The sequence below is a fragment of the Microplitis demolitor genome, chromosome 4, assembly GCF_026212275.2.
Source record: "Microplitis demolitor isolate Queensland-Clemson2020A chromosome 4, iyMicDemo2.1a, whole genome shotgun sequence".
In the NCBI taxonomy this organism is placed as follows: domain Eukaryota; kingdom Metazoa; phylum Arthropoda; class Insecta; order Hymenoptera; family Braconidae; genus Microplitis; species Microplitis demolitor.
This window is the reverse complement of record NC_068548.1, coordinates 2,897,162-2,912,592: the sequence shown is the minus strand read 5'-3', so window position 1 is coordinate 2,912,592 and position 15,431 is coordinate 2,897,162. Positions and strand designations below refer to the sequence as shown.

At 29.5% G+C, this 15,431-nt stretch overlaps 1 protein-coding gene and 1 long non-coding RNA gene across 3 annotated transcripts; one reads left to right on the top strand and one right to left on the bottom strand.

The window, feature by feature from the left end:
- Nucleotides 1-145: 145 nt before the first annotated feature.
- LOC103570192 (uncharacterized) lies at nucleotides 146-2,654 on the bottom strand. The gene is made up of 4 exons (XR_548965.2): nucleotides 2,490-2,654; nucleotides 2,082-2,289; nucleotides 297-495; nucleotides 146-229 (listed from the first exon to the last, which is right to left on the bottom strand). It is a non-coding gene; the product is annotated as an uncharacterized LOC103570192 (long non-coding RNA).
- Nucleotides 2,655-4,338: 1,684 nt separating this feature from the next.
- Nucleotides 4,339-12,120, top strand: LOC103570193 (hypothetical protein). 2 transcript variants are annotated; one of them, XM_008547841.2, is made up of 5 exons: nucleotides 4,339-4,441; nucleotides 5,582-5,899; nucleotides 8,504-8,702; nucleotides 10,084-11,545; nucleotides 11,630-12,120. In XM_008547841.2, the coding sequence occupies exons 1-4, from the start codon at nucleotides 4,419-4,421 to the stop codon at nucleotides 11,527-11,529; spliced, it is 1,986 nt and encodes a 661-aa protein (XP_008546063.1). In that variant the 5' UTR covers nucleotides 4,339-4,418; the 3' UTR covers nucleotides 11,530-11,545; nucleotides 11,630-12,120. The 2 variants fall into 2 exon arrangements, with proteins under 2 accessions (XP_008546063.1, XP_008546064.1); XM_008547842.3 differs by lacking the exon at nucleotides 4,339-4,441 and adding an exon at nucleotides 5,298-5,497.
- The last annotated feature ends 3,311 nt before the right edge of the window (nucleotides 12,121-15,431 follow it).

Here is a 15,431-nt window from a genome sequence, read left to right as displayed (position 1 = left end):
TCTATATGTTAAATATATAAAATAAAATTATTTGAATTACACAACAATAATTTAAATTTTAACCTCGTTCTTTATCAAATCAATAATAAATGTGCTCTTGTCTCACGTTAATATTTTTTGTATAGATAATATTTAACCGTGTTATAATATTCAACTCAAGTATTCAAATTAATTTTAAATTTATAAAATATATATTGTAAAATGATTCCAGTCGTTATCTCATAAAAATCTGTAAAGCAAATATTGTAATTAGTATAAAACCAATAAATGCAATTGATTTAAAAAAACTATTTTACCTGTATTTTATTTTTGAAGCAATTATCTCAATAGTTTAATACTCTAGCATCGGCTGACAGGATTCCAAATAATAAATCGCTGTACTCTTCTTCTATTATCCCACTCATCAATTTTAAAAATAATGGGTATTTATTTTTCTAAATCATAAGTAGCCACAGCATTAAGATGAAAAATAAAAATTTGCAGCAGTACCACCGGCTGGAGTAAAATAAAATTATTAGACAAAATATAAACATTATTCAAATAAAATAATAGCGAAATATATTGGCCATCGAAAGATTTCTTGAAAGAAAAGCAATAAAAATAACAAATTCAAAGTTTACTGAAAGTTCATTTAATAAAATAGCAACTACTTGACTTAAAAGAAAAAACCTATCAGCCGAAATAGAAAGGAGTTTCTCACTAAAAAAAAATCGATCTGTCAGTTGACCCTGCGGGCCAGCTCCAACACTTTAAGCCGTTTTCGAGCTCCTTGAGCTCGAAAAACTGTTATGGATACATTTTCAAGCTTGAAAATACTTTTGTATGCCTTTGTTTTCGAAAAAAAAACTTTTTTTTACCATTTTTTCTCAAACGATATATTACGAACGAATAAACCGATTGAGACGGTTAAGGTAGCAATCGATGCATTTTATTGAGTTCTATAACTGATCAGATTTTGAAATTGATTTATCGAGTCGTTTTTGAGAAATTTCGATAATACTAAAAAATTTTTTTTTTTAATTCTTTCGACAACGGTTTCTCTTGAAAGAATTAACCGATTTTGATGTTTGAGGTGGCATTCGACGCGGCTTATAAAGCTTCAGAGCCCAGTTGATTTTGGAATTAATTTATCGAGCACATTACAAGTTATCCAAAGAAAACATTTTTGAAAAAAGTTTATTTTTGGAATATCTCTGAACAAGCCCTACCGATCAAGCTCGATTTTTTTCAGCTTTTAGATATTGGCAAGCCGCGTCGAATGACACCTTGACGATCAAAATCAGTTCATCCGTTCAAAAGTTATAGATATTTACATACGTACGTACGTACATACACTCGGATATCATCGTGAAATTAGTCAGGAAAGCTTCCTAGAACCTCAAAACCTCAAGATCTCTTAGAAATTCGATTTTCGAAAATCGGACTGAAACCAATAACTTCCCGAATTTTTGAAAATTTGCAATTTTCTTAACGGGAAGTTAAAAAAAATACATATCAGCTCATAGTAAATAGAACAAAAGATTTGGATTACAATGGCTTAATCAATGGTTACACTTTAAACAAATAATTGAACGAAGATTGACAAAAACATTTAAAAGTATGTTTAAGTAAATCTTGAGGATTTCAAAAGCAAGCAAGACAATGTAGCTTATACTAACTATAAAATGAGATATTAATAAAAATTAAAAAGTTGCTGTGGCGTTCGCTAGCAACGGAAGTCAAGTGACAGAAATAAAAGCGAGATGGGTAAATTGTGTAACATGACATTTTTTAAGCAGAGATCTGCAACAAGACATTACGTTAGTATCTACAAGTAATTTCTGGTGCAAGATTGGCCCAAGAAACTGTATTAACATGTCTTAAACATCTTGCAATGCAAAACTTTGTTGCAATATCCATAGTAATATAGACGTGGACAACCAATGTATTGATGACTAGGTTTTCCCATGATTACTGTAAAATTGTTATATGGGCTAATTTTAAACCATCGGAATCCTTAATAACTGAGGTAAGACCCAACTCCTTACAGATGATTTTAAGTCGTAAAAAAATAAAAGTAGCATAACTTAATCAGAGCATACCATTATTATGGATTTATGATGGCATTTTCCAGAGTATCAAAAATTTTTCTAATTCCTGCTGCAGGTACTCTAAGACCAAGAAAATGTCTTTTTCATTTAGTCACCAATGTCGACATAAAACAACTAGACAATATTCTAGTGTGTCAGATCCATCAGCAATGAAACCACGTACGATACGTATTGCTGTTGACGGTACTTCTTTCATTCTCTAATCAAAAAATAATAATTTAATTAAAATCAAAATGAGCACACAATAAAATGGGCTGAATGACATGATGTTGATTTAAACAAATTTTTTTATAAATTGATATTATTGGAAACTTTATTAGTAATATTACTTTAGTTTCATCTTTGAGGTTATGTCTATTGACAGACAAATGATTGAATAGAAAAAAAAAATAATCAAACCTCCTGTTGTCATTATTCCAATTGTTTAAAATTTACTAAAAAAATTTTGTACTTTTTTTTCCTGATTAGCGATCTTCGAAATTGGACCACATGCCAATTATTGTATTTATTCTTGTTTATTTTTTTTTCTTTATTCCAGTGGTCTGAATATAACTGCGGTTCCTGCGCCAATTTAACTTTGTAATTTTTTTTTTTTACATAAGTTAAAATTTTGTATGTAAGTTAGAATAGAATCAATAAGATAGGCATAATCAAATTTTTTTATCTAGAAACTTATTTATACCCATGTACGAATCGACATCGAATTACAAATAAACATACATCAACTTAATATAATTAAATTTGATCACATATTGTTCTAATTCTGATTATACATAAATTTTTATTAGCTACACAGAAAAAAATAAACTTTAAAAATTAGTGTTTGAAATTATAACTCAGAACCTGGGTGCCAATATGGGGAAATTTAACATTCCAAATAATAAATTTTATGTTTTGTAATCATTCACGTTTTAATCATAAATGAAAAAATTACTATTTTGAATGTTAGTATTTTTATCTGAATATTATATATTAATAATATATCATTTATTTGTGATGAGTAATTGATATATTTGTGGGAAACTCAGATAGCAAAATGACGTCTTAATGAGTTCTGAATGAGTTCCTATTTATGATTTGGACGTCTCATCAACATCTTAAAGAAGTCTTTAAGAAGTTCTCAAGATGTCGAATGAGCCACCTAGCGAACTCAGTAAGACGTCTTTAAAAAGAGTTCTCAAAGAGTTCTTTTTTCTGACTTCGTAAATAAGACTTTATTATGAATTTACCATGACGTTTTTAAGGATCTCTTAATTTTGGCTTTATAAAGAAGTTTAAAAAAGAATACATTTAGACATCAAAAAACTGACGTCCTATTTATGGAGTCTTCAAGAACTCTTAATTAAGAGAACTCTTAATCAAGTTTGCCATGATCTCCAGTTAAAATTGCTTGTTTTGATGTTTTAAAAAAGCCGCTCACTCAAAAAAAAGGCAAAATTTTTTATTGAGGGCATCGTATATGAACGACTAATCGTCAAATTGTGATAAAATAATTCGCCACCTTTTAGTACAGGATGATTGCGCCACTTGCGTTCAGTCGCAAATTTTTTTATCGGTCGAACCTCTAACGGTGCTCGCTTATTAGTGGAATTTTGAATGAAAACGGTCTGGGTTACGTAATAAGTAATATGAAATCCAATCTACTTCCGGCCACGTCTATATTAGATAAAAACCGTGCTTCAAGCTTCCTGCGTGAAAAAAGTTATATCTGCATTATTTCCTTTAAAAAATAAAAGTGTTTCTTTTTTAAATAACAATTTTTTTTATCATAAAAAATTAATTACTTTTTAATTTTTTTATTTAAATAAAAAAAGCGATTTTTTTTGAAAAATCAGTGTCTTCTTTTTGGTTTCAGTTTCGTTTAAAAACACGTGTTTTTTTTTTTTCAACAATTACATTTCTTTGAATAAAAAACACTATTATTATTTTTGAGTTTTTTTTCGAAAGATATTAAATTATTTTTTTCAAAAGCAAGTGTTTTTTTTTTTTTTTTTTTGACTAAAATACTTTTTTTTTCTTTTTTTGGCATAAGACAATATTTTATTATTTTATGTGAATAAATTGATTTTTTTGATTTTTTTTTTTCGAAAAATCAGTTTTCGTTTTTAGTTTTTTTTTTTAAAATAAGTGTTTATATTTTTTGAAAAACAAGTGATTTTTTTTTTGAAAACAATTTTTTTTCTTTAAATATAGAACCATTTTATATTTTTTGTGCTGCTTCGAGAAAAAAGTGTTTCTTTTTTTTTTTTTTTTTTTTCAAAAAGTTAAGGTTCTTTGTTATAAGGGAACAGTATTTTTGTTTTATTGTTTCGTCCGTGAACATTGGCTATGGCGTCGGCAAGTGACGATAAGTAAGTTTTAATATTACTTTATAAATCTGATGAAAACAGTTTATAATTGTGTGATTAGTCTTAAATTCCGAGTTGAGGAATATCCTACGAGTGGTTAATTTGAAGAAAAGCTGTTATTTTTCTTTCAAATTCAAAATTATTTTCAAAAATTTTTGAAATCTAAATGTAGGCATGTGGGTACTCAAACTAAGGGATATCGGTTATTTTTCATGTCCGTAGTATTTATAATCCGAAAAAAAATTTTTGTATCATTCAAAACTCAAATTTGAAAATGTTTTGCATAAAAAAACGGAGTTCTGATGAAAACAAATTATAATTGTGTGATTAGTCTTAAATTCCGAGTGGAGGGATTTGCCACAAGCGGTGAATTTGACGAGTTGCTGGTATCCTCCTCTAAATTCCAAATTATTTCCAAAAATTTTTGAAATCTGAATACAGGTATGTGGGTACTCAAACTAACGGAAGTTTCTTTATATGTTCCCAGTATTTATAATCCAACGAAAAATTTTAAGGCGATTCAAAATTCAAATTTTAATTTTCAATCTTCGTACTTTTTTTTTTTTTTTTTGAAAAACAAACACTGTAATAACCGATTTCCGTTCATTTGACTACCCACATTCCTGTATTTGGATTTAAAAATTTTGTTTAAATAATCACGAATTTAGAATTAGACATCATTAACTTTGTAGAACGTAGTAAGTTCGGCATAGGTACACTTCCGATGCAGATAATCATGAAAAAAAATACGGTGTGTGATTCAGAATAAAACACGATTTTAGACTGCGGGTGATGTCAGCCCTCCTCCATGGCCCGGGCAGCCAACTTTACCCCAAGTCTGAAATTGTCTCGTTTCATCCCTTGTCACACAATAACCTATTTCTTATTTTAGAATTACTGTAAAATAACTACATACTATATTGAAGCCCAGCTTCTTATGTACTTTTAAATTCAATGTTGTATGCGAGAAAATGTTCAAAAAATGTAACAAACATTCTCTTTAGATAATTCACTAGTTGCGGATACTTTTATACAGTTTCTTATACTGAAAATCAGACGGTATCCAAATTATCTTTAATATTTTTTTTTTATTTCAACTTTGCGGCAGAAATTATGAATTAAGTTTTTTTTGCTATTTTTCAGAAATTTGAAAATCATCTTCCAAACATTCGAAGATGGTTTTTCAAACCCGCATTCAATAGTGATAAAAAAAGATGAAAACACCATAAAACGGGGTGAAATGTGTCTCACCGTTGCCAAAATTTCTACGTCTCCCGAAGAGACATTAAAATTTTTAAAAGCGGAGGTAAGAGATGAGACACAGGAGGAGACGCAGCCAATGATTTTACTGTTTGGGCGCAGTGGGTCAGGAAAGACTTCCACCGTCTTTGGAAGAGAAGGATGTGAATTTCCCGGCCTGGCGCGATCTTGGTTTCCTGCTGGCACTAACATTGAAATGAGGTAATTAAGTCTTGTTTATCTCCTCTTTATTTATACATAAAAGTTGAATAACAACCCGGGTCGAAAAAAAATCTTGATTATGACCTCAAATTTAAGTCAAAATCCTTCAAATTTCAATTAATTTAATTTTTTTAGTCTCTAAAATCTCCATAACATTTGATTTAGATTTGACTTTTTGTGGCTTAGTTAGGATCGATTTAAGACAAAATAAGTCACGTTTAGGTCAAAACTGGTTCAGTTTGACAGTATTTCCTTTAGATTTAAGACAAAAAAAGTCACATTCAAGTCAAAATTGATTCAATTGAAATATAGTTTATTCAGATTTAAGACAAAAAAGTTACATTAAAGTCAGAATAAACAAAATTAGACAGTTACAACGCAAATTTAAATAATGCTTATACTTAGTAACATATAATTAATCATACACTGTAAAAAATTACCGGGGTAATTCCAAGCGGTGTAGGTGTTGAAATCAGTGGTGTTAAATTTTAACACCGAAAGCGGTGTAAAAATAACGCCGCCGCCGGTGTAAATATTCTAGATCGGTGTTACAATAATGCTGCTGCCGGTGTAGATATTCTTTACCGGTGTTAAAATATTTTATTTTTTGAATATTTTTACTTACTCGATCACTATACTTGTTAATAAATAAAATTTTTTATTAATTTTCATGAAGAACTGAAGTTTTCTGTGTTTTATAATCTTTGAAGTTATTTCTCCAAGCGGACGCAGTTAACCCCGCTTTTACACCGGTTGCTCTGCTTTAACACCAATATTACTCCACTTTTACACCGGTTACTCCGCTTTAACACCGGTGAATTACTCCTCCTACACCGGTGTAATTTCATTTTTACATCGAGCGGAATTAAAATAAGTCCATTTTTAACACCACTCTTTTTACAGTGTAGTAATAATTATTAGCGATAGTTAATAATAATAATGATAATAATGATAATAATAATGATAATAATAATGATAATAATGATAATAATAATGATAATAATAATGATAACAATAATGATAATAATAATGATAATAATAATAATAATAATAATGATAATAATAATGATAATAATAATGATAATGATAATAATAATGATAATAATAATGATAATAATAATGATAATAATAATGATAATAATAATAATGATAATAATGATAATAATAATAATGATAATAATGATAACAATGATAATAATGATACTAATGATAATAATAATAATGATAATAATGATAATAATAATGATAATAATGATAATAATAATAATAATAATAATAATAATAATAATAATAATAATAATAATAATGAACATTAATAACTATGCCGAATATATTATTTTTACTACTACCACTATTATTATTATTATTATTGTTGTTGTTGTTGTTGTTGTTGACATTAATGGTAGTAGCACTAGTAATAGAAGTTAGACATAATGTTATGATAACAATAATATATTTAATAATAATATTACTAATTAAAAAAATAATTATTATAAATATTCGAAAGTTGAAAAAAATGTTGGAAGCATTAGATGATTGATCTTGATTCTGATGTGAGTGCGGATGGTGGTTCGGTGTATTATTAGAATAATTTTGCCAGTACACATTTTAAATTAGTTTCATTAATAAATAAGTATAAAAACCACATTCGATTTGACTTAATTTTTAAGTTAAAATTAAGTCAAATATAGAACTAGATTTCGAATCGACAAAATAAGTCAAATTTAAGGCAATGAAATAATTTAAGCCAAAGAAAGTTAAATTAAAAGAAACTAAACAATTTAAGTCAAAAAAAGTCTAATCTAAGGCAAAAAAGTTAAAAAAAGTCAAGATTAAGTCAATATTAAGTCAAAAAAAGTTTGAAAAGTTAAAATGTGGACTACAATTGTCGGCATATCGATGACTTCAAAGGAAATATAGTTAAATCAAGTCAAATTTAAGATTTTTTTTTACCCGGGAATCCATAAAAAAAAATTAATTGATGTTATAAACTACTAAAAAACAAAATAAAAGAAACGATCAAAAATAAAATAAACAATTGAGGTGCGCACTTTTGAATTTTCCAAAATTTCTTTCTTTATTCAATGGTGAGCTTGATTTTTTAAAGTAACTAAAAGTAATTATCTTGTAGATTCGTGGCTCAGTTCTATTAATCTCTAACAAAAATTGTAAGCGATGTGAAAAAATATCACAACTTTAAGTCATTTAAAAAAAAAATTCGAATCATTCGATGTAAAGCTCGAATCAAATGATTTGATTCGATACGATTTGATACTTATAATTTGTAGATTCGAATTATTTGCGCATCTCTAGGATAGAGTAGAAGTACCCCTTTTGGCCACTGTAGGGCCAATTCTGGACAGTTGAAAAATTAAAATAAAATAATTTCTAAAAGACCCAATAAACTAATCAATTTTTTAAATATGTTATATTGAAGATACTTATATCCCACTATTAAAGCAAAAATTTTATTTTACACTTTTTCATTAATTAAAATAAAATATTAAATGTCCAAAATTAAGGCGGTGGCGACAAATGGTTCTTCTACCATATATATATTAATAGTATATATTTATTAATGTTACATAAATTTTTATTCAAAAGAATGATGGAGTTCAAGAACGGATATTTTTTGGATCTAGTCCAAAGATGGGCACATGGCGATTTTGTTGGGTCCAAAGAACGAATTTCGAATTTGACCTGGACCAGTTTGGACAATATTATCCATATCGAGAAATTTCAAAGCCGGATAGCAACGGCCAACAACTGGCAATCGTCGCGCGGGTTTATTTGGTTGGAGTTGGTAAGTTTCTTCTTCTGTAAAATATACATATTAGAGTGCATAAAGTTTTTCTCTACATATAAGGAGGCATAAAGTTTATCGAAATTTCGCATTATTTTCTAGTTATTTTCATTTCAATGTCAAGTTCTTAAAATCAATCAAAAAACAATGCGGAATTTCGAAAAACTTTATTCATCATAATTTGTAAGAAATGGAATTACTAACGAAAACGTTCCTATGACATTTTATGATAAGACTGATAGTTTCTTCGGAAAAGTAAACAAGATGTAAAAATTTTTTCATAAATTGGACTTTAAGTTAAATTTCCTATATGAATTGATCCTGAACTTATTTGTACAATACGTTATTACGGAGATATAAAATTCCAAATTTAAAATTTTTATTTCGCTTATATATATATATATATATATATATATATATATATATATATATATATATACATATATATATATATATAAGCGAAATACTCCTTATTCATCACGAGATCTCCGAAACTACAGGTTCTATGGACTTGAAATTTAGGATGTATATTCCTTTCTTAAAGTAGACACTCATTAAGTATGGATTTTATGAAACTCCTATTCAAAACCTAAACTCCTCCCCAAGAATATCTTGATTCCGTGGTCGATTAATCTCAAGATTAGGGTTGATAACGAAACGTGATAAGTTGGGGTTGACTGAATTGCTTGTTCATAATTTGTCAAAGGCAACCTGTTGACATATTATAATCAGAATTCAAAGTCTGTCTCAAATTTCTACGTGGCAAATTATTTGTACATCAAAATCATTAGAATCAGTAACTTCCCTATTTTACTATTTTTAATTTATTTCCTTAGCTATAAATTTAAAATTTTTGTCATATTGTTGTTTCACAAATTTAACATCGCTGCACTGATTTGTATCAAAATTGAATCAGATTTAAATCTCGACAAGTCCTCTAAATTGCCGTGAAGCTCATGCAGATCGCTCGATCGATTCAATAGTAGTCATGATTGTCATAACAAAAATTACTTTCTTTAGTCAATTTTTTTTAATAATATATTCTAAACAAGCCGTTTGATTTTATCATATTTTAATCCCCCATGAAAAAAATTTATAAAAAAAATGTATGTTAAAATATAAACAATATATAAATATATATAAAATATGTATAAAAAATGAATTTGAAATACATTTAAAATATAAAAAATATATACGAAAATTGGCCAAAAGTTAGCTATTTAAAATATATTTTTTATACATATTTTATATATATTTATATATTGTTTATATTTTAACATACATTTTTTTTATAAATTTTTTTCATGGGGAATCGGGGTACGAGATTAAAAAAACTTTTAAGTAATCAATAGTAATAAAGAAAAAAAATTAATTATTGTAGAGGAACAAGGATATAACGCCTTCAAGAAAAATTATTATCATCGATATGCCCGGTACGGAGAACGCCGTTGCGCACGATTGGCAAGAAGACGATGACATTAAACAAATTCTTAGAATTAATTCGCAGTTTATAATGACCAATTTAAAGCGGTTCACAGAAATAATCCGTAACGCGTACAATACCCTGGGGGAAAAGAGTATTTTTCAACCGTTAGTTGACAGGGTTCAGAGCAGGACTAGATTTGAAAATATATTTTTGATTGTTTGCGCCGCTAGTCCTTTAACTTACGGGAATAGCAATGAAGTCATTAGTTTTTTGTCAAATCTATCCGCCGTACTAGACCCTAGTTATCGGCCAGGAGATTCGCGAAGCCCCATAGTTCCATCTTTGAAGCTTTCTCCTCGTCCAGGCGGGCAACAACGCCTCCAATCTTCCCCTTTGCCGGAGCAACTCCATCAGGAAATGGAAAGATTGAAAGAAGAGTTGCAGGCTGCTCAATTCAAAATTGTTGAGCAAGAAGCTTTGTTCGTTAAGCGGGAAGCTCTATTAGTAAAGCAGAACGTTTTTCTATTTGAGGAGAATGCTAGGCTGAATAAGCAACTTACTGAGCTGGCTGAGCAAATTACTGAACAGACCAGGATCACGAACGAGCTGGTACAGACCTACCATCAGATAAACAAAGGGCTAGTTGCAGTAAACCGTAGTGATGAGGAGCTTAAGCAGGCCAAAGAACAAGAATTGATTGATGAAAAAATTAGAATTAATGACCTGCAAACAGTCGAACAAACAAATCTCGACCACGAAGGTAACGATGACAATAATGGTGCTGATGGTAATAATAACGATGATGGTAATGACAATGATAATGATGCTGGTGGTAATAATGATGATAACGATAATGACAACAATGAAAATGATGCTGGTGGCAACAATGATAATGAGGCAGAGAGAGATGGTGATGGTGACGATGGTGAGGGTTATATTGATAACTATGATTGGGAGGCAGAATATTCCAATCCAGACAATATGGCTGTCGGTATTATGGGCTTGAAAGTACCTGCTATGCCCTGCAATGGCAAGTACTATCAAGTCTATAATAAGGTGAGATTTTCTGCCATCCAGTGGGAAAATATAATTCAAAACCTCGGGGCAGGGAGACATCACTGCTCTCAATGTAACGTTAATGAGAAAACTTGCAACATCAAGCACCATGTGTGGATACATCACTTTGGAGGTGGCTTCTTTTGCAACAAGTGTAAGTTGCGCCATTCGCAGCTACCAGCAGTCGTCAAGCACGAAAAGAAGTGCAAAGGGCAGGTCCACACATGTCCAAAGTGTGCGGAGAAGTTCGGGTCTACATATTACGCTCTCCAGCATCATCGAAAATGTACACCGGACCTTCCAGTGCCGAAAGCGCTGAACAAGCAGCGTAGGCGCCATCGTTAAAATAATCGAAGTTCAAGTAAGTACTTATAGGAAGAAAAATTTTTGCTCTTATTTTATTATATAATTTAAGAATGTTATTAATTTATTAAACATATTACAGGTAATTGATGATAAAAATTTACGCAGAAGATTTTAGGCGAATGATTATCAGCTGACGACTTACGTTAAACTTTTCATATGCACGATACCAATGAAACTTGACCATGGATGGAATCAAAACCAACTCAATATTGAAAACTTACATCAACTTGACAACAATTGATTTTTTTTTTAAATTAATTCAAATTAATTATCGATTGATAAAGTTCACCGATAGCATCGAAGTTCATCGTTCTAATTCTAATAATTGAAAGAAAAGAACCGCAGAGAAAATAAAGAAACAATCATTAAAAATGTAGAGCAAGTTCTATGTACTAAAATGGAAGTATTATTTCCAATGAAAATAATTAAAATTGACCTGAGACATTAGAATATAAATAAAATGCCCTTGCGAAATAATTTGGCGCAGTTTTTTAATGCGTTGATGATAATTGTATTTAAAATAAAATAAAATATATATATATAGCAAATGAGAATTTCATCATTATCGATTTATCGAAAATATTTTAATTTCATTCTACTAATTTTTGATTAATAAATTTTTTTTTTTTTTGTCACTAATAATTAAATATATTTTCAAAAAATTGTTATTGTAAATCTAAATAATCTTGAAAAATGTATGAAATAATTATATATTAAATGTATTAGAGTGAACTTTTACTTCCATAAACACATGGATGTGGTAATATTTTTTTTTTTAATACTTTATATTAATTTATAATAGTTAAATTTAAGCTTAACACAAGCAAATAATGTAGGGTAAGAGCACCAGTACCCAGCCCCTAACCAGTAGCCAGCCGGTCCTATAGTTTAACATTGACTCAAAATATATATAGATAAAATTTTACATGAGGTGGCTGGTTATTGGTTTGGGTCTGAGTAATGGTACTCTTACCCTACTTATGAGTTAAATAATTTTATTTTAATGCCCAACTAAATCTCCAAGTTATAAGTTAATTACAAATGATTTTTAATAGAGCAGAGTGTGACAGGTATGTAAGATTTAAAATTAAAATCTAGTGTTTTATTGTAATCTGCATGTCGTTCACGGTATAGTTAAATTACGAAAACAGTCGGTTAGTTACTAAATACAAGAGAACGTGATCGAGAAATATTATTGTAAGAATTTATTTTATAGCCTTGCTCTGAATTTGAATTTATATTACCGCCAATGACAAAAAATATGTTTACGGGTAAAGAAAAAATTCATTTTTTTTGGATAAATTTTTTAAAAAGATTCAAAAGATTCGTTAAGAAAAGAAAACAAGGTGGCTACAAAAAAGTTATTTCAAAATTATGATCCTGAAGTTAGCAGACACTTAGTAATTTTTGGATTTGTTTTTCATCAAATCGATGACAAAAAATTAAAAACTAAATATATGCACATATAGAAAATTTTAAAAACCATGGGTGCAATTTTTTTAAATACTTTTTTTTTTTTATAATCTATTGTTTAACAAAAATAAAAAAAATATTAGACGTCGGCTAACTGCGGTATCATTTCATAATTCCCTGATAATTTTCAGTTTTGTAATAAAGAATTTTGCGTTTTTCCCTGATTAAAAAATTTTATTCGTATCATTAAGATATTCTAAGTCTTAATTATATTTTCATTGTCAATAATTAAATCTGACGATTAAATAATACGAGAAATAAAAAAAAAGTAAAAAAAGAAATTAATATGGCCTACTCTTGATTATTTAATGTTAAAACTATGTAAGAAATTTTATTATGAAAAAAAATTCAAAATATACTAGTCTCAAAAACTTTATAATTTAAATAATTGCGCTTCAAGTAAATGTGCGCACAAAAACCGCGCATCGACACATGCGCATGAGCGACATTTTTTTTTTAAGAAAAACGAACACATTTGGGGGGTAGGTGTTCTTCGCGCATATCAAGTCAGCGTGCAGTGTAATGGCAGGAAAGGATAAAAAAAACCCACATTTTGTCATCACTGCGCATATCCCGTTTACCTGTACGTATCAATTACCCAAATCACGATGACACACATCCCAATTATTCGAATTCTTATAACACTTAAATTTGGTGATACATATGTTCAATGATTCAGAGCTAAAAGATACAAATATAATTTACTTTTCACAGCAGATTTGAGTTATTAACAGCAATAGATAAAAATGTATTTTCTTGACATGTTTGTAGGTGAAACCACAATATTCAAAATATTTTAAACTTGAACTAACTATATAAAATAAAGCATGGAAATAATCTTAGGTAATTTAAATATAACTATTTTTAAATAGAAAATTTTTATTGAAATAATATATGAGATTTCCACGCATTTTTGACACCCAGACTCTCTGCATGGCTTTCTATTTTTTTTAATACAATTTTTCTTTTTACAATCTTTTCTTTATACAATCTAAGATCATACTGAGCCTGATTTCTATCCAGGAAATCGAAATCTACTTCCAAACAAATTTGTAGCCTTCTGAAGCAGTAATTAGATTTTCTACGTTGATTTGAGTCGCCAAAATCGAGATTTTTACCCATTCTTGACACTTACAGACACTCTGCGTAGATATCTCATGGATTCTTAGTTCATACTCCGTTTGATTTCTATTCAGGAGATCGAAATCTGTATCCAAATAAATTTTTAGCCTCTTAGATCCATAATTAGATTTTCTACGTCGATTTTCGTGGCCAGAAAATTGGACTTGACCCATTTTTGAACACTGGAGACCCTCTGCATGGGTTTCTTATGGATTCTTAGTTCATACTCCGCCTAATTTAAATTTAGAGAATCGAATTCTACTTCTGAACATATTTTTAGCCTCCTAGAGCCATAATTAGATTTTCTACGTCGATTCTATTCATACAAGAATAGTCCACTTTTACTGATTCCTTCGAGAGACGTAATTTCTGGAATTCTTTGACTGCTGAGGTAGGGAGAAATATGTGCATTTTAAGAATTTGGCCGTATTGTGGCTAACTAAAGGCCTACTAGGAGCTAACTGGGGGCCTATTTGGGTGATTTTATATATTCACGTAGTAGATTAGACCCCAAAACATACAAGAATAGACAACTCTTATTGATTCCTTCGGAAGTCATAATTTCTGTAATTCTTCGAATGCTGAGGTACAAGGAAATATGCGTATAATAAGAATTTAGAGGTTTTTAAGCCGAATGAGGGCTTATTTGGGCGATTTTATATAATCAGACAGTGAATTGGACGCCAAAACATACAAGAATAGAACTCTTTTATCGATTTTTTCGAAAGTAATACTTTCTGGGATTCTTTGACTGCTGGGATACAGGAAAATTGCGCATTTTAAGGATTTGGTGGTATTAGAGCTAACTGGTGGCCTAATAGGAGCTAACTGGGAATTAATAGTTGGACGGTTTCCTATAGAGAGTACAAGAGAATTCACCAGACATTCGATGAAAAAACTAGCGCAATGGAGAATAGCGTAGTCACGATAAAATTTGAGATTCATGGTGTCCTGAGATCCGATTGATTTCTGAGAAATAATAGGGCTGATTCTTCCAGGAATAACGAGTCAGATGGTTTCTTTAGACGACTTACTATAGAAAATCATAGAAATTTGACCAGGCATTCGATAAAAAACTAGCGAAATGCAGAATAGCGTAGACACGATAAAATTGAGATTCATGGTTTCCTGAGATCCGATTGATTTTTGAGAAATAGTAGGGCTGATTCTTTCGAGAATAACGAGTCAAATGGTTACTTTAGACGACTTTCTATAGGAAATAATAGAAATTTGACCAGACATTCTTAAAAGAAAACTAGCGCAATGCAGAATAGCGTAGTCACGAT

Coding starts and splice junctions, on each gene's coding strand:
- LOC103570193 (XM_008547841.2), top strand. CDS start 4,419: ATGGCGTCGGCAAGTGACGATAA. Junction 4,442..5,581: donor GCGTCGGCAAGTGACGATAA/GTAAGTTTTAAT, acceptor GCTATTTTTCAG/AAATTTGAAAATCATCTTCC. Junction 8,703..10,083: donor GGTTTATTTGGTTGGAGTTG/GTAAGTTTCTTC, acceptor TAATTATTGTAG/AGGAACAAGGATATAACGCC.